The 25,488-nt window shown below is 43.0% G+C and overlaps 1 protein-coding gene and 1 long non-coding RNA gene across 4 annotated transcripts; one reads left to right on the forward strand and one right to left on the reverse strand.

Annotated features, from left to right (window-relative positions):
- Positions 1-284: 284 nt before the first annotated feature.
- On the forward strand, positions 285-14,352 carry IL1R2 (interleukin 1 receptor type 2). Its single transcript, XM_065677731.1, has 9 exons — positions 285-357; positions 2,019-2,149; positions 2,249-2,507; positions 3,780-3,954; positions 5,197-5,371; positions 6,597-6,662; positions 7,900-8,035; positions 10,354-10,499; positions 11,786-14,352. Exons 1-9 carry the CDS (start codon positions 332-334, stop codon positions 11,911-11,913), a joined length of 1,242 nt encoding a protein of 413 aa, XP_065533803.1. The 5' UTR covers positions 285-331; the 3' UTR covers positions 11,914-14,352.
- Positions 11,904-25,488, reverse strand: LOC136013607 (uncharacterized). 3 transcript variants are annotated; one of them, XR_010612296.1, is made up of 7 exons: positions 25,281-25,488; positions 22,188-22,276; positions 19,911-20,099; positions 13,575-13,683; positions 12,858-13,059; positions 12,175-12,211; positions 11,904-12,080 (listed from the first exon to the last, which is right to left on the reverse strand). It is a non-coding gene; the product is annotated as an uncharacterized LOC136013607 (long non-coding RNA). The 3 variants fall into 3 exon arrangements; XR_010612295.1 differs by having other exon boundaries at positions 11,904-12,211; positions 25,281-25,485; XR_010612294.1 differs by having other exon boundaries at positions 11,904-13,059; positions 25,281-25,483.

The raw sequence follows: 25,488 nt of genomic DNA on the forward strand, positions 1-25,488 counted from the left end.
ACCCATGAGATTTTTTTGTTTGAGGCAGAGCACAAAATAGTCATGTGAAGACACGAGTGTATGTGAACTACCGTTCATCAGAAAAAGGGAAATTTAGTCTTATATTTGGCATTCATTTCCCCTCTTTTTGGGAAATCCAAATACATGTTTTCTCTCTCTCCCCCTCATCCTCACTCTACAGAAGGAAAAAAAGCTGGGTCTAAAATGTCGTTTGCTTCCGACACAAATCTGATTGTGCAATGAGAGACAAATTTCCGCTGTGTGTTGAGCTAAACCCTATATAAGGTCCTCAGTAGCACTTTTCAGTCTGACATCTTTTCATGAGAAGCTAATGGCTGAAAGGCTTCTGAAGCACAGGTAAGTGAGTCTGATGGTAACTTGGGAATGAAACCTCTCTGGACCTTCAGGTTGTGTAGGACTTATGGAGACTGACAGATACTAAAACAAAGGGACCAGAAAGCTCTGAACAAAATAGCCCAGTATTTTCATTAGGCAAAGGATCTAATGAGAGAGAAACTTCCCTGTTTCACATATGAACTATGGGACTTGTTAACGCCGCAGGCAAAGCCTAGTCCATGCATAGCCAAGAGTGGCCACAGCTCCATGCCAGTGCCCTTAAAACTCTTGCAGATCCAGCAGTAAGGGAGAAGACCCATGGTTATGAAACAGTATTATTGAGCAAGAGGTTGGCTTTGTGGTGTGGTAGAGATGACAATAAGCTAGAAATAGTATGTTGTAGTCTAACTATCAGATGTCAGATAAATATAGCTACTAGCACAGGAAGAAATTTGGATTAAAACCACATTATAAACATGAGCATGATGGGATACACAGAAGATGCCTGAAGGTGAGTACCCCAAAATATGACTGCATTATATTTGTAGAAATATGTTTTTTTGTTTTGGATACAATTTGAAGTAGTTGTGCAGTCATTCGTTGTTCATCCCATGGGAAAATCATAGTGTTAGGCTAATGCTGAATGCAGGCAATTTACATTTCTCTGTGTAAAATGGAAATAGTATGTATCACATGCATATGTGTACTGTATAGCACAAATACCTTACATACATAAACTGATGCCTGTACATAGCATGTTTTATCTATTATTGCTTGCAATACACTGAGATAGCATATAATCTATCAACTGAGTAGCAGCAACTGAAACGTTGTGGCAAACCAGAAAGCATTCAGTCATGTATGCAGATGCTGCCTTGCCTGTACCAGGCCAATACAGGTGACAATCAATGTATGACTGGCAGTGGGTAGTTTTGTTTTCACTTAGTGTCACTGCCTCTGATTTTTAGGACAAGTTCAGATGTTTCCTCACCTTTCTTAGCAGAGACGATAAAAGAGTGTGCACATTGAAAACTCACTTGTGCACCAATAGGAAGATGGGTGTGCATGCCATAGGAGTCAAAGTTTTGTCCCAGGAGAAACATTTGTTGGAGACTTTGAAAGCTTGGCTCTGCCTATAGAAGAGTTTGCCTGCAGTCTCATGTCTAGGCTATGCTAGGTGGCTTATTTTGGTAGCCACAGAGGAGAAGACAAAGAGACACATGATTTAATGAGGGCAATAGAACACCTGAAATGACTGCTTAAAAGAGCTGAAGTCTATTCCACTGCATCTTTGCTCCTGTGTTCACTCAAGCTACTACATTACACCTGACTTGAAGCAGCTGACCTGCGCCTCAGTCACATCTTACTGCAAAACAAGCAGAGCTATACTTTTCCACCTGTAGCTGTTGCACTGAAAAGCTGTGAGGACAGCAGCATCTTGTGGTATGTTGTTTGCATCTCCCAGAATGAAAGGAAAGGGACAGAACTAATGTGTTCTTACCAAGCCAGATGCTCTTGTTCTACAAGTCAGCCCCCATAAACTAGAGATGAAGAAGCCTTTCTGCTCACCAAAGGTGAACCAAAGCTTACCATGTGTGGAGAGAGGAAAAGAGCAGATGACTCCTAAGTTAATGTTCAGTATCTTCATTGTATATTCTGTCTTGTCACAAACTTCCCTGTAGATTTCAAAACACTTTACCTCGATCTTCTCTTTCTGATTTCCTCTGGGAAAAAATGTATGGGTTCTTCCTTGTCCTGGTGATGTGCACAGTGGGTGCCTCTGCTTTCAGACTCCAGCAAGTCAAAAGCACAGGTAAGGGCGTGCTTTTATTTTTTAACCTTCTGTCTCCCTCTCCCCTCTTTTTAACGTGCCTGGCTGACAGTAATGTAAAAATATCTCTGATTTATATAGAAAACTGCCCACATCACACCGTGTATTTCAAACACTACTATGAACTGCATGGAGAACCTGTGGTTCTGAAATGCCCTTCCCCTAGATACAAACATCTGGATTTTTCTGCCTTGACCCCAAATATCACATGGTATAAAAATGGTTCAAAACCCATGATATCAGGAAGGGATGAAGATCCAAGAATATGGGCAAAAGGAGACGCACTCTGGTTTTTGCCAGCAATGCTAGAAGACTCAGGAATATATATCTGCACCAGAAGGTGGGTATTTAAAAGAAAATCCAATGTACTGACAAGATGACTATGTCAAAACCACATTAGCTAGATTCTAAACTCCATTTATGTTCAGGGTATTCGTGGGTAGATTAGAGAGACAAAAGTGGAAAGTTAGAACTCTTCAATGCACTGTGTGTCTCCCATAGACATATATACTGAAATCGAGATAATCGTGACACGGTATTGTTGCTCTGGCTACCATCTCAGTGGGTTGAGACTGGAGCCATGGCTTTTTTCAGTCATCCTTTTCTGAGTGTTTACAACCTGACAGCCTGCTATACAGCTTCTAAAGAGGTACCAGGGTCTGCATCTGTGGGGAACTGAGGAAGGCAAAAACCACCCATCGCCACTGGAGCCTGGACTCCAGGTGTTCCACGTCCTTGTCCCCAGCTCCTAGATCCAGTCATCTTAACAGAACTTCACTGGCAGCTGGAACCTTGCTCTGGGGTCTATAGAGTTAAACATACCTCTATATCTCTGGACCTGCTTGTGTAGGGTGCAGTTTCCTTGCTGGCAAGGCACCCCTCGTGAGTGACATGTCAGCAGTGGAAGGGATGGACGGGCAGAAGCTAATAAATCATACTCAGCAGGTTGTCCTTTCCACATGTCTAGGCAGAGATTGCAGACACAGAGCAGGAAAGAAGACTTTGGTAGTGAAGCCAGAATAACAAAAGGTTGCAAATATTGCCCTAGAGCACAGAGTAGTTGCCTGAGACTTTCAAGGGTGTTTTTAAACCCCCTTTTTGGACTATTCTGCATCAGTCCCTCAACCTACAACACTATGGCAGTATTACTGAGAGCTATAGCAAAATGCTGTGAAACCTGTCTGAGAAAGATATGCAAGAGCCAAGCACATAGCATCATTGCTTGCATTATTACAAGATTGATGAAGTACAAATTGCCTTTCCTTTGCAAATCATCCCACAGGAAATCCGCCAGATTTTTTTCAACACTCTGTAACATGAAGGTAGAAGCAAACTATCACAGATCTCTGCTTCTGCAGAGCAAGTACTTTGGATTTTGGCATCTGACCTGTAGGTGACAGCAGGTCCCAGAGCCCTAGCAGTAGTGTGAGTCCATTTGCTGACAGCACTCCAGGGGCACCAGTGATTTTCCAGGATCCCTCCTGGTAGGATTTCAGTCTTGGCCTCTTAGAAACTGCTGAGGAGGGCAATGGAGCCAGGAGGAAACTCAGTGGTGACACTCAAGTTCCCCTTGTCTCTGGTGGGTGCTCACCTCTCCTCACTCTGTCTACAGGAACTCCTCCTACTGCGCTGAGGTCTCCATCCACCTCACTGTCATGGAGAAAACAGCTGCTCAGGAGATTGCCTATCTCCAGGTCCTTTCCACTTTCACCTCTGGGAAGATTGTTTGCCCTGACCTATGGGATTTTACACCAAACAGGACAAACCTGGAGCTCAAGTGGTACAAGGTACAACTTTCACTTCCTCTTTATGCAAAGCCTACTCCCAACCTGTTTGTAAAGGCACATGCATTTCCATTTTCTTTCTCTCCTGAACATCACGTTGTTAAAGTCATGAGCACAGCAGAATATCCTGGGAATCTGGGGGCAGATGTATAGATTTTAAGAAAGTTTCTCTGGTGTTGGCTTAGCACTGGATGAAGGGGTCCACATGTTATATCCTCTCACAGGCAGTGTAACTATTTTAAAGGCTAGATTACCTATCCTGGCTCCAGGGTTTGCTACTTCAGATTGGGTCCTTCTCTTCGGCACTATGCTTCTTTTTGTGGCCCCTCTAGTGAATCTCAGAAAGTAGGACCTCCCAGTGATGCTTCCCAATGCTCAGGTGGGGTAACTTTCATTAATCAACTGGAATACAGCATTTGGGAGTACAAGAGTCATCACACGATGCTTCTAGTGTTCCTTTCCTAATGTCACCAGTCCCTGGCTTTTCAAGTAGGCAAGCTTGGCTTCGCCTGCAAGGTCAAATATCCTTCACTTGGTCATCCTCAGCTGCACAATCTCACACTGGACAGCATGGGATTCTTCTCGTATTTTCGCAATACCTTGCTTTAGCTTTTCTTTGCGCTCCCGCTATGAGCATATGCTCTGCCTCATGTAGCTGTCATTCTTGCCATAAGACATAATAACTAGGCAGGCTACCCCCTTGGCAGGGGGGTTGGAACTAGATGGTTTTCTGACCCAAACCATTCTGTGATCCTATGTAAAGTAAGCAACAGTTTGGTGAAAACCTTTATTATTACTAGTATTTGTATTCAAAGAATGCCTTAGAATATTACTCTTAAGAGGTCACGTATGGAAAAGTAATAGTGTTATGAAAACCATCGTGGTTACTAAAATGGTTTTGTCTCTGAAGAATGTATAAGATGATTAAGAGGAATTGTGAAAGAGCCAATTATATCTTTTTCATCTTTAGATATGCACTTTATTGAAAAGCTGTACACACACATTGTAGATGATAGATTAAAATAGCGATTGTCTCACTCCATATAGTGCCTCAGAGCATTTTAGAGATGGATGTACATTTGAAGATCTTCCCCTTTGATGGGAAAGTGGGACTGCTCACATTTCCTAGTGATTAAATGAACTTTTAATTACAGAGAGACAAGAATAAATGATTTTGTCTGGAAGTTACACGGGGTATAACCACACCTGTCTGAGCCATAACACCAGTTCCTGTCCTTTCTCCAGGATTCTCTGCCTTTGGAAGGTGACAGTGGAAAATTCGTAATTCTGAAAGGTTCGACTTCCCTGATCATGAATTCTGTGCTACCAGCAGACTCTGGCTATTACACCTGCAAGATGTCATTTCCGTTTGAAGGTGTGATGTATGAGATCACAAGAACAATTCACCTCAAGACTGTTGGTAAATATCAACCCCTTCAAACACTACAGTGCCGAACAAAATCTTTTCTTCGTTAATGCAACAGCGGGGAGGAGCTCGTACCTGGCCTCTCAGCACTGTCAAGGGAAGGGGGACGGCAGGGGTGCCTGCTTTGGCACTGGGGGGTGTCCCAGGACCCCCATCAGGGCTGGATCACCTCCTCGAGGGAGGTTTAGGTTGGATATTAGGAAAAATTCCTTCACTGAAAGGGTGCTCAGGCATTGGAACAGGCTGCCCTGGAAGTGTTCAAAAACCGTGTAGATGAGGCCCTCAGTGACATGGTTTAGTGGTGGATTGGCAGTCCTGGGGCAGCTGTTGGACTTGGTGACCTTAAAGCTCTTTTCCAGCATACTTGACTCTATGATTTGGCTGACTTGCCGCGGGTCTGGGGAAAGCAGAACTCCGTATTGCAAATTTATGTGGTTGCAAACCCCCATAATTTATGTCTCCGGGGGCTGCCACTGCCGATACCCTCGGAGGGCTCAGGAAATGAGCCCCTAACACTGCCCAGGACGGGATAAAGCCGCTATTCTGTAGCGGGTGAAACCCGCTCCACCAGCAGGGCGCGGTTGCGACGAGCGGCCAGCAGGGGGCGCCCGTGCCTCGGAGCTAATAGAGCCGCCCCGCCCCTAGCCCCGCCCCTAGCCCCGCCCCTTCAAAACGTCACACCGATAACCACGCCCCTCGCTGCGTCGGCTGGGCGCTCCGGGGTGGCTGTGGCAGGAGGCAGACCCGAGGGTGCTGCTTAGGTCGGCTGCGTCCTAGTGCCCGTCGGTAGGAGTGCGGAAGGCGTAATCGTCGTTCATGTACACATCCGTTCTCTGCTTAAACGGGTGGCTTTTCTGGTTTTGCAAGTGTGAAACGGGTGTGCAAGGATGTCGGTGCTGACTGCTCACCGAGCTTGGTGCCTGATCTTACTGTTGATTCCAAAGGATGCTCGCTTATCTGCCAGAAATTCCTCACATTGTGGCTTTCAGGATCGAGCTGTGGGCTTAATCCTGTCTAATTCCATAAACACAGATCTCTGGGCTTGCAATTGGCGTGTCTCTGTTTGCCAGTGGGTTTAATAATGAGATGCTTTCCTGAGAAGTGAGAGGTATTGAGCAAAGTGGCATGGTTATATCACTATATGGAGATACAGCTCTGGGGCAGTGCCCACGTATTCTCTTCTGCTAGCACTGACTCTCTGTTCTCTTTCTCTCTCCAGAAAAAGAAAAGAGAATTATTCCAATAATTGTATATCCAACACAAAAGACAACATCAGCTGCTCTGGGTAAGGCCCAGCATTATTTCTGGAAATGTCTAATCAGAGAAAAATCAGACTGGGTCCATTTCTGCTGTAATTTGTTGGCATAAATTGTTGCAGCTCTTTTGATCTCTGTTATATTGGCTGAGGGTTGGTGCCAGAGTAGTCTCTGCTTCTTACTGTCTACAACTAGATGTGATCTATCATGTAGGAGAAGCTGCAGAGCTGCTGTAGACTTTAGCAACTAACAAGGCAATAAAAGCATGTTTGCACCATTAGATCAGTTGTCCAGAGCTCTGTCTTCACTAAGAGCTTTCCTTTTGCAGTATTTCCTCAAATTGGTCTAGGTTAACTGATGGCTTTAAATGAGCTATCCATCTCTTTTGGGAGGAGACATTTATTGCTTTTTACTGTTTGAACTGGGCAATTGATAGTTAGAAAGTATCTTGAGAGGGTCTCAATTTTTCTGTGAATATTATATTATGACAACAAATTTATGTGGCATTTCCTTTCCCCTGAAAATGCCAGGTATGTTTTACACTCAGCTTTCTTACCTTGGGTACTATACACACAGCTGTGGCCTGTGATGTCTTAGTTTTCCCTGCCACTTTTATTCCCATCAGCGTAGAATACCAAGTGGTTTTATTTTTTTGCTTATTGACCTCTGTGGAGTGTTTTATGTCCCTTTTATCACCATCTGCACCAATACAATAATAAAATTGTATGCATTATTGAGCCCGTGTAATATAGATACACACCAACCTGAAGGCTCTTTGTCCTTGGCTCTGAGTTACAATAATTATAGCAAAAGTTCTGGACTTTTGCATGATCACTTTATCCTTGGAGGTCCAACTTTAATGCCCCTGCCCACAGCATCTCTTAGTGAAGCTCTACTGCTGGCTAATGCAGCTGCTCCGGAGTGGTAAATCACACCACGCCATTTGGGCTGCAGCACATCAGAAGGAGCAAGGCCCCAGAAGCACAGCTTTGCCTCCTGAGGAATGCGTCTGGTGCAAGACTAGCTAATTGTTGCAGTGGGAAAATAACTTGGTTGGCAGTGGGAAGGACTGACAGACTGAAGGGTCTTGCTGCCAAGAGTAGGGAATCAAAAGCAACTTGTGGCTTGACTTCAGAGTTGAATGCAGTGGTGCCTGACATGCACGGGAACTTGATCTCCCAGGGGAGAGGTTGGTTTTCACCAAGAGAATGACTAGTTCTTCATATGTATCCAAGCAGGGTTTTACCCATTTTCTTTTACCAACAGGCTCCAAGATGACTCTCCCATGCAAAGTGTTTATTGGACTGAGTGGCCACGTCCATACCGATGTGGAATGGCTGGCGAATGACACCACCATTGACGTGATTTACAAGCAAAGCAGGGTTACAGAGGGCGAGCGACAGTAAGTCTGGCTTAAAGTGTTTCCTTGTTCCAGGGGCTGTCAGTGCAGCTGAACACCAGGTAGTGAAATGGGGTGTGGACAGATTTGAAGTGAAGGCGAGAGCTGAGAAAAAAACAAGGAGGCAAGCAAAAAAGCCCATACCCAACCCAGGCACAGGGTGAGATCAGTTCTTTGTCTCTGTTTCTAGTTCATGGTATACTGCAAATGAGCCAGCTGCAAGGCTTAAACTTGAAGCATGTTTTCATGGGCAGCTGAGCTGATGGAAGAGCTGACTGCAGTGAAAAGCAATGGGACTTGGTCCTTCCTAGTGCTTCTCTTATCTCTCTCCTTGCCCCACACCAGCAAATGGCAACATCCTGTACCTGAGATTAACAAGGTTCTTTGAACACTCTAAGACAACAGAAAACTACTCAGTGGTTTGGGTTTTTTTGTTGTTGTTTTAACATCATTGTTTTTCCCCTTAGGCTTGTTCTTTTCCAAATTAGTGAGTTAAGCGGACTCACAGAGATGCCCAGTGAGTGCTAGACTGGCTCCAGGGAAACACTAGGGGGGGAATGCTGCTGGGAGGGAGAGGGAGGATGTCGCACATCCTTTTGCCCGGATCCATTGTCTCTCCCAGTCTTGAAGAGCCTTCTTTCAGCTGCCTTATAGCCATATGCCTCAAGGATTTTCCAGCTAGGAAAGAAGGAAAAAGATCTGCTTTCTGTACCTGTGACATACTACCTGAGAGGCACTAACTTGCTATGTTCAGGCTTGCTTCTAATGCTTTGCAAATGTGGGGTAAACCTACTGACTGAAATCTCTTCACTGAGGTCCAAGTCAGCACGTGTATCTCTCATTTGATGAAGCTGAGCATGTCCACAAAGATCATCACCCTCACTCAAGCCACAGTGGTTTTGCTTGTAGTGATGGACAGAGCCCAGAAGGTTCCTGGTTCTGGGATACCATTGCTTCTGTTCTTTATGGTTAAACTGGTCACTCGCCAGCTAGCAGCTTCCCAAAATTACTTCTGGCTATTGATTAAGATTTAGCGTGGGGTAGGAGCCATTGCCAACAGAGTTTGGGGATGTAGCATCTGTATTATGAGGAACAGTTATGGTTAGCTGGTTTTGGCCATTTGTGTCTATCAGCGCCAGATAACAACCTGGCCATGCTTAGTTTATTGAGCAGCCAGAGGTAACATGGCAACTCAGCTGTATGCCCAAGCCCTTCTGTGTTTTCACGTTCCCCACAGCATCATTAAGACCATTAATTTATAATGTTGTTTACATGAAAAGTGACAGTGCTTTAAACCTGTGGTCATGAGCTAATAAATTTACTGTGGCTGTAGTCTCTGCAGGCTTTACAATAGAGCAGCACATGTACTTTCTTACTTGGACTTTCAAAATGATTTTTATGGTTGCTATCACTATCATTATTACTGTTACCTGTTATTATACAATTGCATTAGGACAGATACCACGACAGCTAAGGCTCATGCGGAGCCCAAGGTGTGTGAGACACCCCAGTTCTGCTGGAAGAAAGGCAAAACAGCTCAAATGCCCCTGGGAAGTCAGATTCCCTGCAGAAATCTCTGGCAAAGCACCCACTGCAGTGTTGCTTCCTTCCTGCAGTACAGTCGCTGGAGGAGTGCACAGGGAACAACATTGCCGCAGTGCATAGCAGACTCATGATCAGATCATTAAAGAGCATCTGGACAACTGCTCCAGCAATGACTAAAAGATGTCAGCAGACAATGTCTGACTGCAGCTAGAAAAGCACTTTGAAATAGTTGGACTGATGAAACAATCAATCAGGTTGAAATAAGCTGGAATCTTCCTAGACAGTTTCTTGTACTAAGCTTTGGGCGTGTGATAGACAGGGATGGTGGTTCAGTTTGCTGAGTGAGCATTTGCAGGGTTGTGTTCTCCATATGTCCTCTTCCAGCTGATAGCGGGAATTAATCTCAGAAATGAATAGGTGGTCAGAGAGAAGGAATTAGGTAACACCACATTGCTGTGTAGGGAGTGCAAAGATAATACATCGAATTCTGCTTGCCTTTCTTGTCTCCTTTTACTTCATTTCTGAAAGACAAATCCCGGTTATTTTTTTTACCTGGAGAAGTCAACAAGTGCAGGATGGGTACTGACTGCTGAGACTCAAACAGCTGGCACAACTGGTTTGGAAGACACAGTTGTCCTCTAATGCTGAGGGGCTAGTTCAGAAATGAGCAAACAGCAAATGCAATTTCTTGCAATGTGCTGGTAGAATGAACACATCAAATGGCAAAAAGCCAGCTTATAAAAGGCTTTATCATTACATTTTTATTTTTCTTCCAGAGAAATGGTAGAAAATGGTGAAAACTTCATTGAAGTGCCACTGATTTTTGATTCTGTTGAAGAAGTGGATTTTTACACAGACTTTACATGTCTGGCCCAGAACAGATATGGATACCAAGTACTGCCAACAAGGGTCAAGCAGGAAGGTAACTAGTTTGACTGCTTATTTGGGATTATTATTATTATTATTATTCTAATGCTAAATTATCATACAAACCTTTTATACTGTCAGACCTAGTATCAAGATGACTTACTGCCTGGGGAAAACCTCAAGAAAAGCTGCTTCCTTCGCCTGTAGACCTGTTCACAAAATACAGTTTTTGTGGGTCATTCAGTGACATTTTCTGTAGGGATAAGGATCTGTGCGGGTATATCTGTTCACTGGAGAGGTCTCCACTTTAGATACACTCTGTGCAATGATGGCTCCAGTGAGACTACTGGCAGACTCCCACTGGATGCAGCAGAGCCAAATCCCCTCCAATTCATCAACAAGTAGGAAAAAAGACAATAGCAGAATAAAGACCAGAGTGTTCCTTCTCCTCATGCACAGACTGCCGCCAAAATAACAAGAAGTGTAAATGAAGATTGGTGTTGTTATTTTGGCTCCTGGTGATGGGAAGAGAAGCCTTAAGCGCAGTGCAATTAATGCTGCAGTGTGATAGACTGCTGGCCAAGAACCAGCTGTAAAAACAATGTGAGGCAATGCTAATTGTTTCTTTGCATGACATTGATGAATCACCCAAGCTTGTTCACTGTCTTAGAAAGGCACATGAACATTTACAGGCTTCATTATGAGTTATGACTCACTTCAGCATCCTTTGATGAGCGATTTGGACTCACTTTTCTAAATGATGTGCTGCTCTTGTTCCATGAGTTACACAGGAATTACTACAGAGGAGGCAATCCATGAACCAATATAGGCTGGAATAATCCAAAATGGTCTGGACGAACACTGGTGTTGGAAATTAGCTGTATTTTGGGAAAAAGCTCAGAGTCCTGGCTTGGTCATTAGTAATTTATAAGCCACTCTATATGAGAAAATTAATCATGCAGCTTGAGGGTGGACCAGGTGGTGCTTTTATGTCCTGCTTGGAGTGTCTCTCCTTTCACCAAACTAAGAGAAAGCACACAGCCGCTCTGGGTAAGGGTTGGGGAGAGCCACGTGTGTGCAAAAGGACTGAACTTTAAATTCTCACCCTCTGTTACTTTCCAGTTCTTTCTCCCATCTTCATAAAAAGCTATTTCCCAGAGCGCTCAATCAATAGACCTCTTCCTTTCACTTCTTTTCCTGATCAGGGTGATCAGCCCTGCTGGAAGGTTAGCTTGCAGACATCCTTTTTATTGTGATTCCTCCTCCTCCTCCTTGAACTTAGAGAACTATGTTCCTGGGAGGGTTATTTTTTAAAAATATTCCATTTCTTTACTTTTCCAGCTGTTGGCTTGTCCTGGTACATTACAATGATTCCCATCACATTGGCCTGCGTGATCGTGGCGGGGATATGCATACACAAGCGCTGGAAGCGAAGAGCCGATAAGGGATACACAACAGCAAAGGTTTAAAATTTGCTTTATTCTCCAACCACCAACAGAACAAGAAATCATCCTGGCTATCCTTCACATGAGACACAGAGAGACATTTCAGACTGCTTTCTCAGCAGATGGATATTTATCAGCTCGTTTCCTCTTCTCCGTCTTCTATGAAGTTTTAAACTTTCATTTAATGCTGCCTAGACACAAAACACCCATAATTTGCATGGGACACAAATTACCATGGAATGTGCCCTGGATATTGGAAGGGTAGGGAAAGGGAGGTGCTCTCACCCTTTGTAATTCCAGTAGTCTTAATTTGTAGAAGAATCTAAAAACAGACGATAAGAAAGCTTGCTGCAGAAGGACAATTTCACACTAAGGTGAAAATGCAGTTTTCTTGTGCATCCAAACTTATTTTTCCTTCAGTCTCAAAAGAGTATTTTTTTCCTCTTTTCCAGAGCCAAATACAGTTGTCATGGCAACTGTAGATCTATGAACTTTTCCACAGAAAATGTCATAGGTTTTTTTTGTAGCAGTTGTATTATTCTGTGCTTAAATGGACTATCTCAGAATATGCTCTCCCCAGAGATAATTACATCAACATAACAGATAATTGTACACTGAAGAATTCAGTTCTGTTTATCTACCAGTATCTGATAGCTAGGGATTCATAGGCAGCTGTAACATGTTGTTATCGCTGCCAAGAAAAGAATTTGGAGGGATGTTTTAGTGTTTTGAGAGTTATTTGACTAATATAAAGTTTTATTCCTGGAAGCAATTGAACAGATTGCCAGTAATAATGTACTTGCCCTTCTGTGACTCTCAAGTTTTTCATGACTGGCCTGATTCTCCACTCTGATATGAGTATAAAAGTCTGGCATAGATTCCCATAAACAATGAGTCTGCACCAGTCTGAAGCTGGTGCAGCTTCAGGAACCTTCTGTCTTTTAAACTGAAGCAAGCAAATCACTTACTCATGATGTAAAATGCTGCCTGTTAGGTTAATCTAACTGGATTCCACTCTTGACGTAAATCAGAAGGGAGCAATGGTCAGTGACTGTGCTGTACTTTGAGGATCAGAATAAGTAGAATGACTTGGTTACTTCCTCTTCCGAGAGGTAAGACTTACGATAGCCAAGAAATTGTTCCATCATGTATAATGTGTATTATCTCCATCTGTATGGGAAGGAAAGAGATTCAGCCATAAGGTCTACTTACAGACCGTTCAATGACACCTCTCACAGACACCAAAGATAAAGCTTTTTGTTAGGTAAACCAGAGATCTTTCTAACTCTGTAGATATTAAAAAGAAAAAAAAGAAAAAAGAAAAAAAAGAAAAAAGAAAAATAAGAAGCAAGTTGTAACGTAAGAATGTTAGGACTACACATGGTTCCACAAACTAGGGACATGAACAGCTTGCACCTATCTGGGACTGACCATAATCTAATTCCTTTCCACCACAACTTGTTCAGAGTTTAGCCCAATAAATATCTGGAAGGATTTTAAATGCTAGGATGAGGCTTGAATTAAGAAACCCTTCAATCTGTTAGCAAGAACCTTCACATTTTGTGAGATTTAAGCCAAAGTCTTCCTTTAAATGTTCTAAATGTTTGCTGTGCAGATAACAGGTACAGATACTAGATTTCTGACAGTCTGAGTCAAAGGCAGCCAAAGAAGACCACTGGACTTACTTGTTTCGAGTGCAGGAAGGTGATGATAAACGATGAATATATTTTATGGACAGATGGGAAAAAGGTGGCCACAAATGTAGAAAGCAGTCAGTCCACTTGAATATCTGTTCTTTGAAGGAAGAAAACTGTAGATTAACTGACCACTGCTGGAAGAAACATCAAAAATGGTTTAGGTACATCAGGAATGCTAATTTTTATGAAGCAATTGCTAGTTAGGGAAGAAATTAGGTTTGCCAGTAACTGTCACCTTTCCAAATGTGATTTGTTCTTCCTATCCATATGTATCCTCCAAGAGTAGCGTGATAACACATCTGGCTGTAGGCGTGGGGTTGGATTTCACTGAGTTGTGGAAAAGAAGCAGAACTTTTGGTATATGGAGTATCAGTGCCATAAGGAAGTTAAATACCTCAGATACTCCTCCAAACTAGAGAAGGAGAAAGAAATGTGAATGGGAGATAAAAATTAGGCATACAGAGAATGGATGTTACATATTCAGGGCATCTTGAATACAAGGGGAGTGTAAAGAAAGAAAGGTTCGTCTTTTATTGATTGTTGCTTCTCTGACTACAGGCATAGTAATACTCCACAGCCTTTCACCACAGGAAGTACTCATTCAAGCAAACTACGTAGTGTAAATGTTTTACAGGTAGTCTTGACCAAGAGACCTACACAATGTAAACGTTTTGCATAGATTTGGTTTGTTATGAGCAAGGGTATCACGGTCTGTATTGGTTTTGAAAATGTGATGTGAAAAATGGACAAAAAAATCAAACCCAAAGTGCTGGTGTGTGAGTTGGGTGGGGAGGAAGCTGAGAGGTGGCTCTGTGGGGGTGCCAGCTCTTCCCAGGGGAGGTTTGATTTTGCCAGCGCTCTGCTGCAGAGGAACTTGTCCATTGGGGGCACAAGAGACCCTGGCTCTGTGGGGCTGCGGGATGAGCTCTGTCCTTTAATTCTTCAGCTGCTTCTGCTCTCACCCTATGGCAGTGCCTTGTCACACCAAAGGGGGACCGAATCCTGATGGGCCAAGCTCCCTTCCTGACTGCCACCACGCTCATGGCTGTCCTTGCTCTGCAGTCCTCTGGGCGTCTGGGCTCACTCTGGGCACCTGGTATCATTCTGTGCCAACGAGCTGTTGAAGAAGTATTGTATTCCTCCACTGACTTCTATGGCGAGACTTCTGGGATGGTAAGTTAACACAGATCATCACTGTGGGGATGTGAATTGAGCATGTGCTCCCCAGGCGGGGAGATCTGTCTTATTCACCTTCCCAAAGGCAACATTTTTGTTGCTTCTTTTTTTTTCAGTCAAAATTGGGGAACACCAGTGTCACTTTACTTTAGGTAGGTCTATCCAAGGAAGTTCAGTCACTGACCTCAATGCATTTTGAGGGGAGAATGTCCTGAATCTCAAGGCAAATTGACACTGAGGACTTACTTGTACTGGTTTATAATCAGACCTGAAAAGAAATACAGTAGCAGGGAGCACCACCTCACATCAAAGAGTCAGGGCTCTACACCACAATGTTTCCATTGAGAAAAATTAATGAGGTAAGGAGGATGAGGCCACTGCCTTCCTAGGGCTGTGTGGGTTTATAGCATTTGCCAGAGTGCTCATCTGTCTGCAACTTCAGCGGCACACCTACAGAGGGGAAGAGGCTGGTGTCCCATGGCCTTGGCGTGAATTAGCATCCAGGACAGAGGCTGCTCCTGCAGAAGCAGTTCTTTTCCAGCAACATAGAATCACAGAATCACAGAATGGTTTGGGTTGGAAGGGACCTTAAAACTCATCCAGTTCCAACCCCCCTGCCATGGTCAGGGACAGCTCACACCGAATCAGGTTGTTCAAAGCCCCATCTAATCAGGCTTTGAACACTGCCAGGGATCAGGCAGCCACAGCTTCCTGGGACGAGTTCAGTTAACAGCTATTTTCTTGTTTTACTCAGCATGTGTGACCTTGATGCCAGCTATTCATCCAAATAGGCAGTATAATTAATATTTGACGAGAGTAGCACCTAAAAAAAGGGAACATGGAATTTGGAGAGCACCAAATAATTAGATCTACTGGTTCCCAAATAAAACTCTTAAATAAATGTGGGAGAAAATGGAAATAAGAACTGGATCCACGCACAGAGCTGGTCGTGGCAGATCAAGATAAGAAGGTTACTTTTAAAAGCTTACTTTATTCTAGTAGCTGGGGAGGGCAGGTGTGTGTGCAGGAGGACAAGAAACATGTGGAATACCATTGCCAGGAATAATGCTTTAAGTATGAGAATAGCTGATGAAAGCGTTTGATGATTATTCTGACTCAAATCTGCAAAGCAAAAGGCGCAGAAGAGCAAAACAAAGTAAGGAATAGGTCTTCAGTTTTGAAACTGAGAACTCCCTGTCCACTTGTAACCTCAGGGCTGCTAAATATAGCCTAGGGTGGGGTACTTCTCATCCAGCCTTAGCACAGCCAAAAGGAATACAGCCAGTCCAAGACAGCAAAGCTAGCCATTAATGTTTCCTCTCCACTCAGTGGAAAAAGAGTAATCTCCAGTGCCTAACCTAAAGGGGATGAATTTCCTTCTAGAGGTGTCTGTTTCCACCAGTTTAAGACAAAGTGAGACTAATCTATCCTGGATTACAGGAACAATTGTTTGTGGACCACTGGATTTCAGGTTTTCAGAGAGGTTATAAGAAGAAACAGACCGAAGACCACAGAAATCCTTTTCATAGCTGAAGCTGCTGGATTTTCTTGGGAAATGGCTCTAATGCTGACAGTTCCTTGGGCAGAGCAAGGACACAGGCTCATGCTAAATTAAAGCACTATAAGAGGTTGGGGGGCAGGTACAAAGGTATGTATTATGGAATCCAACAAAAGAGGCAGGCTGAAAATATCTGGTTGATGCCTTAGAAAAACATCTGTGGCCCATGGACCATGTGGCCATGAAGTGCCACAGCTACTACACAAAGAAAAGAAAGAGCTGCTGTATATATGCAGCTAAAGTACATAGAGCCTCCCCAGGACTAGGAGGAAGTCTGTGAGCTGGGGGGTCTCAGGCATGCATGGCGCAGGGCTGCCAGCCCTTTCACAGTGCTCAGCCAGCTTAGCTTCCACTGCCTCCACTGCCTGCCTGCTCTTACCAGGCACTGTTAGGCAACAGAATTGGAAAAGAAATACTGCTGTGTGCAAATGAAGTATCGTAACACCAGCCTGCTGCCAGTGGACAAACAGGCTGTTCATAAGAAACCACTAAAATTATATATAGCTCGTTAGTCTGCTTTAGTGTGTTCATTCCACTGGAAATTATAGTCTGTCTCAGCTTATACATTGGCTAGTATATACGGTGTAAAAAGCTTAATAAAGCAGATGAAATATAGCACCAGTCAATTTTTCAAGAAGGACATGTCGGTATGTTCCATGCACCTAATAATAACAGGGAAGCTTTCAAGAACTCACATAGATCCAAGCTGACTTGTTAGAACCTGGGAAATTCATCCATTACTGAATCTTCAATTGCAAAGTATTGTTTGGCTCTCATAGCTGTTTGTCCCTCCTGGCAGTTTTAGGTTTCTGCACCAGTCTAAATTGTCTCAGAATCTGATGACAGGTACAGGTGCACACAGCAAACTCCTTTGTAGAGTGTTGAAACAGTAGGTGCCTCAGTCCTGATGCAAAGCGAAGGTCCTCTCTTTCTCACTGTCTTTAATGGTTTGTCATCTGTTGATCAATGCCACAGGCGCATCACTTACATGTACTTTAATTTCATAAATATGCATCCATTTCTCTGTGGATAATGAGGCATTAACAGTGTTTCTGTCTCACGGGGCTTGAATGCTACTATTTGTTTAAAAACTTAGATGTCCTGTTTTGCCTTGTTTATAGAGGATTTATCTGTCTGCTAAGCTGTGGGATGAATGAATCATCCTGTTTGCTTGTTTTGGCTCCCAAATGTGCTTCGTCATAAGTGCTAGAGAGGCCAGACTATGACTGGAAGTAGTTGATACTGTGTTTGTTTACTTGCAGAAAAATACTCTCGAAGTAACTTGTGGCTTTCAAGTTGTGGACACAGCTGAACTAAATAATTAGAGGGTGTTATTATTACATGTAGCCTCATTATGTTGCTACCACTCTTCACCTTTTTACTGGAACTTGCAATATCTGGTCTCCAGCTTATTTGAGAACTCTCCAGAGGAGATTGCAAACAAGCCACAATGGTTTCTTAGCTCTCGTCATCATAACCTAGATAGCAACCTGTATAGCTTGTGGATGCTAGAGAGTAGGATCTCCTCTTGTGAGTAGAGAATAGCTACCAGCTCAGAGGAGAAATAGATGCCCTGCCTTCGATCACAGCTGATGGTAGTTTACCTGCTGAATCTAAGCCAGCAAAATGCAGGAGGAAGCACAGTAAAGATTAGAGCTTCATGTCTCTACCTAAGAGTGGCAGAGCTGTATAGCTGATCATTCCTGGCTAAGAAAGAATGTTTTTTCTTATTACTGCATGGATGTGGTGCCATTAAGACAACATGGGTTGTGCAGAAGAAGGTAAGGATGAGTGCAAGAGGGTGGCTTCTCATGGGACAAGCTGCGAAGTGCTGCAAGAACACCTGGACAATAGAGAACTTGTGAGAATAGGCACTATGAGCTTATCTTCTGCCTGGAAAGGAAGAGGCAGGCCTTGGTAACTGCCTGTAAGCACATACAGTAGGACAGTGAAAAAGCAAGGGCATGTAGTTATTTCCACTTGTAGAGGAGATTGGGGTGAAAAATCCATAACCAAAATTAAGTTGGCCGCTAATCATTGCAGCAGTGAGGTCCTGAAAGAGTTTCTTAGCAGGACTAATGGGTAGGAAAAGAAATCACTTTTAACCTGGAGCGGGGTACAGCTATGAAAGGAATTTGGTGTGTGTGACAGCAGGGGGTCTTCCTGCAAGGCTGCATCATGTCCTCTGGCTTTGTGCTTTTTATTTCCAATGAAAAAGGCCTGGACAGCTGAAGATAAAAAAAATGCCATCTAAGAGTTTAATTATTGTGTTATTATTATTTCCTCAGTTAAATCTCCAGTGTCCGTATTTACAGCCCTTTCAAGCATTTAAGGTCTGGAAGATCAAAAGAATTAAACACTGAACACAATTGCTGGATATGTCTTTGTAGACGTGCCCAAGGTCCTAATCTGCTTTAGACTCTGCGGGGAGATGCCAGTTACCCCTGGAAAATAGCCCTTAATGAGACTTGGCTTTCCTCATGGAGGGAGTGATCCAGTCTGTAAACACGAGTGTGTTGTAAGAGATGGTTAGCTCTTTGTATGACCCAAGTGCCAGTGTTATGCAGTGAAGAGGAGAAGGAGGCCCTTAAATGCTGCTGTGTTCTTTTTAACCTACAATGTTGCAGGAGGAAAGTCTCTGTTGTGAATGTCAGGTCACGAGAAACAAGGAGCAAAGAGCACAGTAATGACAAGTGGCAGCGGTACTCTTCCCAGCCCCAGAAGAGTGCTTTAGGACATAGAAACCAGCTGCTGAAACACAACTAGAGGCTTGACAGAAATACTTTAGAGTTTATGGGATCACATTTCAGGGTTGTTGCCTGTGCCTGGATGTTGTGGGTTTTTAACTTTGGTAAATCAGCATTCTGCTTTTATAATTAAAGTGCAATCCTCTCACCCCCCATTAAATCAGTAACTTTAGTTTTTCATCAACTGTCTACTCAGTATGGAGCACTGGTTATGCAGAGGCAGCCTATATACACTGAGTGTATGTCAGCGACCAATTTGTAGTTTTGATTTAGTGCTTGTAAAATTTAGCATTCGCATCCATTCTGTTTGGTTTTGATTAAGAAAACTAATTAAATCCTGCTTTTACAATGATTTTTGAAAGTGGATCATGGGACTTTAGTCTTGTTATTCTGAAAACTGAATTATGATGACGCAATGCTTTTGAACATGCCGCAGCTTGTTTGCACAGGCAAAACATAATTTACAGAGATTATCCTTGGTCCTAGGTCTCTCCAGCCAGTTGGTCCAGTTTCAGCACTTCCTGTTTTTCCATCTTCATTTCATTTGTTACGCTTGTAACATACATTTCAGCAAAGGGACCACCTGTACAATGAGCCTACTCAGGGTGGTGGGATGGGTTCATTTTATTCAGCTGTGCACCTTCACCAGTGTTGCAATCCATGCATGAGGGTGATGAAGCCTCACTCTCTGCGTGGATGTTATCCCCATTTAACCACCTTCCACTGAGGAGCAAGTATTCAGAAAACCAGCAGAAGCAGCAGAACTCTTCCCTCCTGCTTAGGGGGTGTTTCAGTAGGGAGATGGTGACGAAGAGCAAAGAGACCAGTCCCAGTGCAGCTTACCTGTGAGCAGTAGTCCTGCTTCCTCTCTTCACAGGACATCTTGTTGGTGGAAGGATCAAGATGGAAGAAGGAGAGAAAGAAACCTCCACTGCATCTTCTCACATCTTTTCCTTTCTTCTGCTCTGTCAGAGCAGGGGGGAGATGGGGGGGGGGGGGGGGGGGGGGTTGCAAACTGTGGGACCCAGCCTCCTGCATGGGGAATAAAACCAAACAGTGCAACCTGTGCAGTAAATGGGTAGAGACCTGAGTGGAGATGTTGGGTCTTGATGTTTTGGTGTTGTGCAGACAGGACCTCATAGCTCAAGCCCTGGCAGCCTTGCAGGATCTCTCTTCAGCTCTTTGGAACCCCTGGGTTTCTGGGTACTCATTTTTTCTCTTCAAAACAAACCATTTTGCTCAATCATTGAAAGAATTGCCAGAGAGGGAGAAAAAGGATTAAAAACAAGTGGCCTTCTGACATAATTGTACCATAATATCACTGTAGCCTGAAAAAAAAATAGGCTTTTATTTTGGGAGAAACATAACTCCCCCACCTTCCACTCTCCTAAATTCTACTCCTCACAGTGGCCAGGGCAGCTGGCCTGGCCCGCAGGCAACATCCCTTGTACTACTTCCTGTGAGAAATGGGAAAGCCCTATTACTCCAGCGGCACATCTCTACCTCCATGGCTCAGCCCTATCCATTTCAGACCATTTTCTCTGGTCAGCCAAAGTCTCAGGTGATGTCAAGCCTGGCTGTTCATCTTCCTGTGGGGGTATTTGGATGCAGTTACTTTGATTTCAGTTCCTGATGTAGGGATGTTTTCCTCAGGGCTGGGCCAGTTCAGATCAGCTCATGAGGTGGGAGCCTTCAACTCCTCCCTATATATCTAACATGAAATTGGGCACATAATTAACTTTTTAGATACCAACCAAAATATGTCACGAACTCGTTCAGCCTTTCCATGTGAGCCAGGTAAAGCTTTGATGCACGACATCAGGGAGCATAAAGTGTTACAATAAAATAATATGAGCCAAGGCATTTTAGTGTTGTTTTGTTTTTTACAGCACACGTTGATAGTATTGTATTCTCAAACTTCTGCGTTTCTCATGTCATTTTAAACATTGCAAGGGTGATGACTCCAGGTTCATGTGAGAGAGAAATTTAGGTCATGAAATAAATGTCAGGTTCCTAATGAAACACAGTAGGTTAAGAAGCAGCTAAGGTAGTTGCAGCTTTTTTGACTTGGTCTGAAGTTGTGCTTTTAGGACAACTAGTCAATGAGTGCATGTTTTGGCTGAAGAAAGAGGCAATTTTAAAGTTAGCACAGTTTATTTTGCTGCATGTGATTTGTTTGCTCGCTTTTTGACCTTCTTTCTTGCATTCAAAATTCATTGACATTGCTTACATTTATGTTCACAAACATAACAGAATAGACTAAACCCAGCACTAGAGCTTGGATATTTTAGTTTGGCATGCCATTAGCCTGAGGGACATATGCTTCCCTCTGAAGTAGTTTAGACCTTTGCAACTTACTATTCAATAGCTTAATACCTTCTTTAAAAAAGAACGACTAATGAAGTGGTTTGTTGTGCTCTCACAGGCTCCAGAGAGCATTCCAGAACATCACAAATGCCTATGTTTCTTGAACCCACTACCTGGACCTCGTGGCTCTCCATAGGTTAAAGCAGGGTCTCAGATGCTGTTTTTCAGATCTATGTTTGCTCTATGGGTTTGTGGAACTACTTCCTCTACCTCTCAGGGAATACACACAAGTGCAGGATGAAAGGAAAGAAAGGTGTCCAACAGTTCTAATGGTCAGCTAGATTAAATTTACGAAAACTTTCCTGTGTGTTTTTGGGCTTGGATTTTTGTTGACACCACAGTAACTCTGATTCTGCTGCATAACAATACAGAAAAGAAAACCTCAGGAAAGCTTTCTTAATGTACTCAAAACAATTGCTTATCTGCAATTACTTTATCAGGGACATTAAAAACCAGGTGTCCAATCAGTAATACATGCAGCTAGCTTTCTTTGACCAGTATATTCAAAGTTTAATTGCTGCATCATTTGCAAGAAATAATTTACTGATCCAGATGGTTGTCAAAGGGTGGACACAGCATTTGTAATAATCGCCCATGTGTGTTTGTTATAAGTGACTTGTTTGTCATTCCACAGGAGCTTTATGGCAGAGCTAAGGAGGAAATCTGATTCTCAAAGACAACATTCACATCCTTAAAAAAAAACACAAACCAGTCTTCTCTTTCTTTTTCTCTAACCCCTGCTTCAACCCTTACCAGCTTCCTGCTTTTGCAGTGAGTAAGAAAGGAATCCTGCCACGAACAACCTCATGGATTCAATTCCATTGCTTGGTCCATCCTGTGTTCTGCAAGGTGGAGAAAAGAATGTAAAGCATTTAAAGAGTGTGTCTTTAAAATCCTCTATTTTTACATTGGCTAATTTCAGAAGACTTGACTTTGCAGTCTTATTTATGTTCTTCAAACACTTTTTTTGCGTGAGAATGTTTCCCTAAAATAGTTTTTTGTTTACTAAAATTACAGTGGTAAGTTGAACGTTAGTCAAGGCCCATCTGGAGTCAAAGGAAAGGAAGATGTCAATTAGAGACATAGCACTGCAGTCTATAACACATTTTTTGTTGGTGGACACAGAAAAAGGCTGCCATTCAAAATAAGGAATTATGGTGTTATTTCTACTGTTTGCCTCTTGCATGGCTATGTCTTCCACTGGTCCTGACCCTTCCTCTGCTGTTCATAACTTCCGACCTCTGTCCTCTTCTGACTGCACCCAGTCTCAGTCTCCGTCTCCACCCTGACATTTTTCACATCTCTCTTTCCTGTTTTTGGGGCTAGCTGTCTCTTGCAACTTGGCTATGAGGAGATAAAGTATGAAATCATGCCATATGTTCTCACTCAGTATCTCTGTACTCCTTTCCTGGCATCAGTTGAGAAGGAAAGCTTTTCCACAAACATCTGCCAGCTGATGACTGCTTAAACTGGAATAAAGCTCCTTGGTTACCATAAAGATGTACTTTTCCTTCCTTGTATGGGAACAAACCTACACTTTTTCTAGGAAAAGTGTAAGCTAACGCCTAAGGTCACTGGGTTCTTGAGCTGCTTTTTTCAGAAACTTTTAAGCTCTTTGCGTCTTAACTCGCATCCCTCCACACTGCATACACACCATGTCTCTGCACATATAAAAAGGAGAGATTGCATTTGGCTTTGAAGTGTACTATCTCACCCACATCTCAAGACAGAGGTCATCTGTCATTCTCTGTTCTGACTTGCACTACGCCAACCAGACCTATAGACTGAAATCCTATCTTTTTCTTCAAATGTGAAATTTGATTCCCTGAAATTGCAGTGTGTCTAAGTTCTGCACATCCTGCAGCTTCGTCTGTAGATCCAAGACAACAACAACTCCACCTCCTGATTTCTAGCATTATCTAGCCCTCCAGGTCTAATTCTGTGTGGCCTGAAAATTTCCCAAGTGCCTACAGTTGGATGCTGGTATGTGTACAGGAGTGCATGTTGTAGAGTGATGTGCTATTAGAGCTGTGATGTGCTACTACAGCTATGCTGATATTCAGACTTCTTCCAAAAGACAGCTTCTACCAAGGGGCAGCCTGAAAAACTGGACTTTAACATGGCCATGGGTGTTAGTGGCACCTGCCTTTGGTTGAACAACTTCCCCTGGGAAGGGGAAAGACTAGATCTAAGCTGGTTTTTAGAGTGGGACACTGAAATTCTACCCCAAAAGGGTACCACAGCATGCTAGACTGCAGTGCCTGAAACAGCTAGGGAAAAAGGCAGGGGGACTGTCTGGTCCTGTGTCTGGCCCAGGCGCTATCACTATTTTCTGATGAGTGGCTAATCTAAGAGGCAGGCTCATCCCGGGGGTTGGGGAGTGGAGTACCCCAGACTGCTGCTTCCTGCAAAGGTTGTCTGGCTCCCTCTCCTCTGCCTTGCTTTTGCCCATTTCCTAGAATGCAGTGTCGTTCTGCATCCCTGGAAGGGGGAGGATTTGGGAAGGATGGAGAAGGGGCAGCCCTTTTTAGGTCTCTTTCCCCAGTCCTTCCTGTGAAGGAATGATCTAATTATGCCTAGTTCTGTCTGTTACTTTCTTGTGTTTTATGAATTCAGGTTATTTATCTATAGCTATGTCTGTTGATCCTAGTTCTTACTTTTTGCGCAATTCCTTTTGCAACTCAAAAGAGAGTTGTCTTATACAACCTTGTTGATCCCTGCCTACCTGGAAACCTTCGTTTGCATTGGCATTGTCTGACAATTTTGTCAGTTCTGGCAGCAGCTGGCAGATCTACCATACTCCTTTCTGTGCCATAGGAAAGCCTCAGATTTCTTTCCAAATGGATGCTAGGCTGATTCCTTTCTTTGGATGAAAGATTTTCCCAGTCTCCTGAAACTTGTGGTACTGATTTGCTTATGTCAGCCCTGATACATAATGACACAATTAGAGAAAATTAAAGAAATGTGAGAAATATACTTTGTGTTAGTTAATTTCCTGCTCACAGATTGTGTCAGAGCTAAATATGTCCCACATGAGAAAAGTCTTTCAACATAAACTGAAAAAACCCCAAATATCCTTAGTAGTTAATATCTGATTTTCAAGAAAGGTTTGAAATTCCTTTACTTCAAATGAAAAAGATTTCTTTTCAATTTATTCTATTTTATTATACACATGCACTATAGAAATAGTATATATATATATTTATGTAAGATAGGATTTATCCCTATATCTTTATCCTATATTCTTTTTCATATAATTCTTCCTCCTTTTCACAACATATAGTGAGATATTTTATTACAGTCTGGTCAGTTAATATCATAGCTAGATTATATTAGGATGCTGGTTTAGAAGAGTGTGGGAGAAGACAAAAGAGGCACATATGAAGCTTTTGCCTGCACAACCAGATTGTACATGATTCTTCTGAAGTCCAGAAAGAGATGGAAGGCAGACATGTTCAATGTTTTTAGTTAAAAATATAAAGGAAAAATAAGAGATCTGCTGGGAAAGAAACAGAGGAGGACAGAGACGCCCCAGCAAGTTCTGGGAATGCGTTAGTAGCAGCTTATTATTGTAGATGTAGAGGAAGTTAATAGATAAGGGACAGTAATTAAATCTGTTTGAAATTTGATTCAGCCAGAGGTCAGATGGTAATGTGAGTTATAGGAAACTACAAAACAATAGCATTCCAAATAAAGGAAGGAAGCCCTGAATCGATGCAAGGCAGACAGGTAGGAAGATATCTTTGGAAGAAATTCCAAGGAGTATCTAAGGAGCAAGAACTCATGTAAGAGACAAATAGCTGATTAAAAACAAGGCGGGTTTGCCAAGAACAAAACATGCCTTACCAGTTCTGTTTCCTCTTTTCCAGGATAACTGGCTTAGTGTTAAAGGTGGAGCAGTAGCTGTGGTATATCTCAGATTTAGGAAGGGTTTTGAGGAGTGCCATAAGTAAGCTAGGGAAATGTTGTGGAGGTGATGGAAACGTAAGGTTGGTGCTCAGCCAGCTGGAAAACTCTACTCATGGAGTAGTCAACAATGGTTTTCTGTGAAATG

Source organism: Lathamus discolor, chromosome 4 (assembly GCF_037157495.1).
Source record: "Lathamus discolor isolate bLatDis1 chromosome 4, bLatDis1.hap1, whole genome shotgun sequence".
NCBI classification, from domain to species: domain Eukaryota; kingdom Metazoa; phylum Chordata; class Aves; order Psittaciformes; family Psittacidae; genus Lathamus; species Lathamus discolor.

What these genes read in the sequence shown, in the direction of transcription:
- IL1R2 (XM_065677731.1), top strand. Translation starts at nt 332, where the DNA reads ATGGCTGAAAGGCTTCTGAAGCACAG. An exon ending in AATTCACCTCAAGACTGTTG is followed by an intron (nt 5,372 to 6,596) that starts GTAAATATCAAC and finishes TTCTCTCTCCAG; the next exon opens with AAAAAGAAAAGAGAATTATT. An exon ending in AACAAGGGTCAAGCAGGAAG is followed by an intron (nt 10,500 to 11,785) that starts GTAACTAGTTTG and finishes TTACTTTTCCAG; the next exon opens with CTGTTGGCTTGTCCTGGTAC.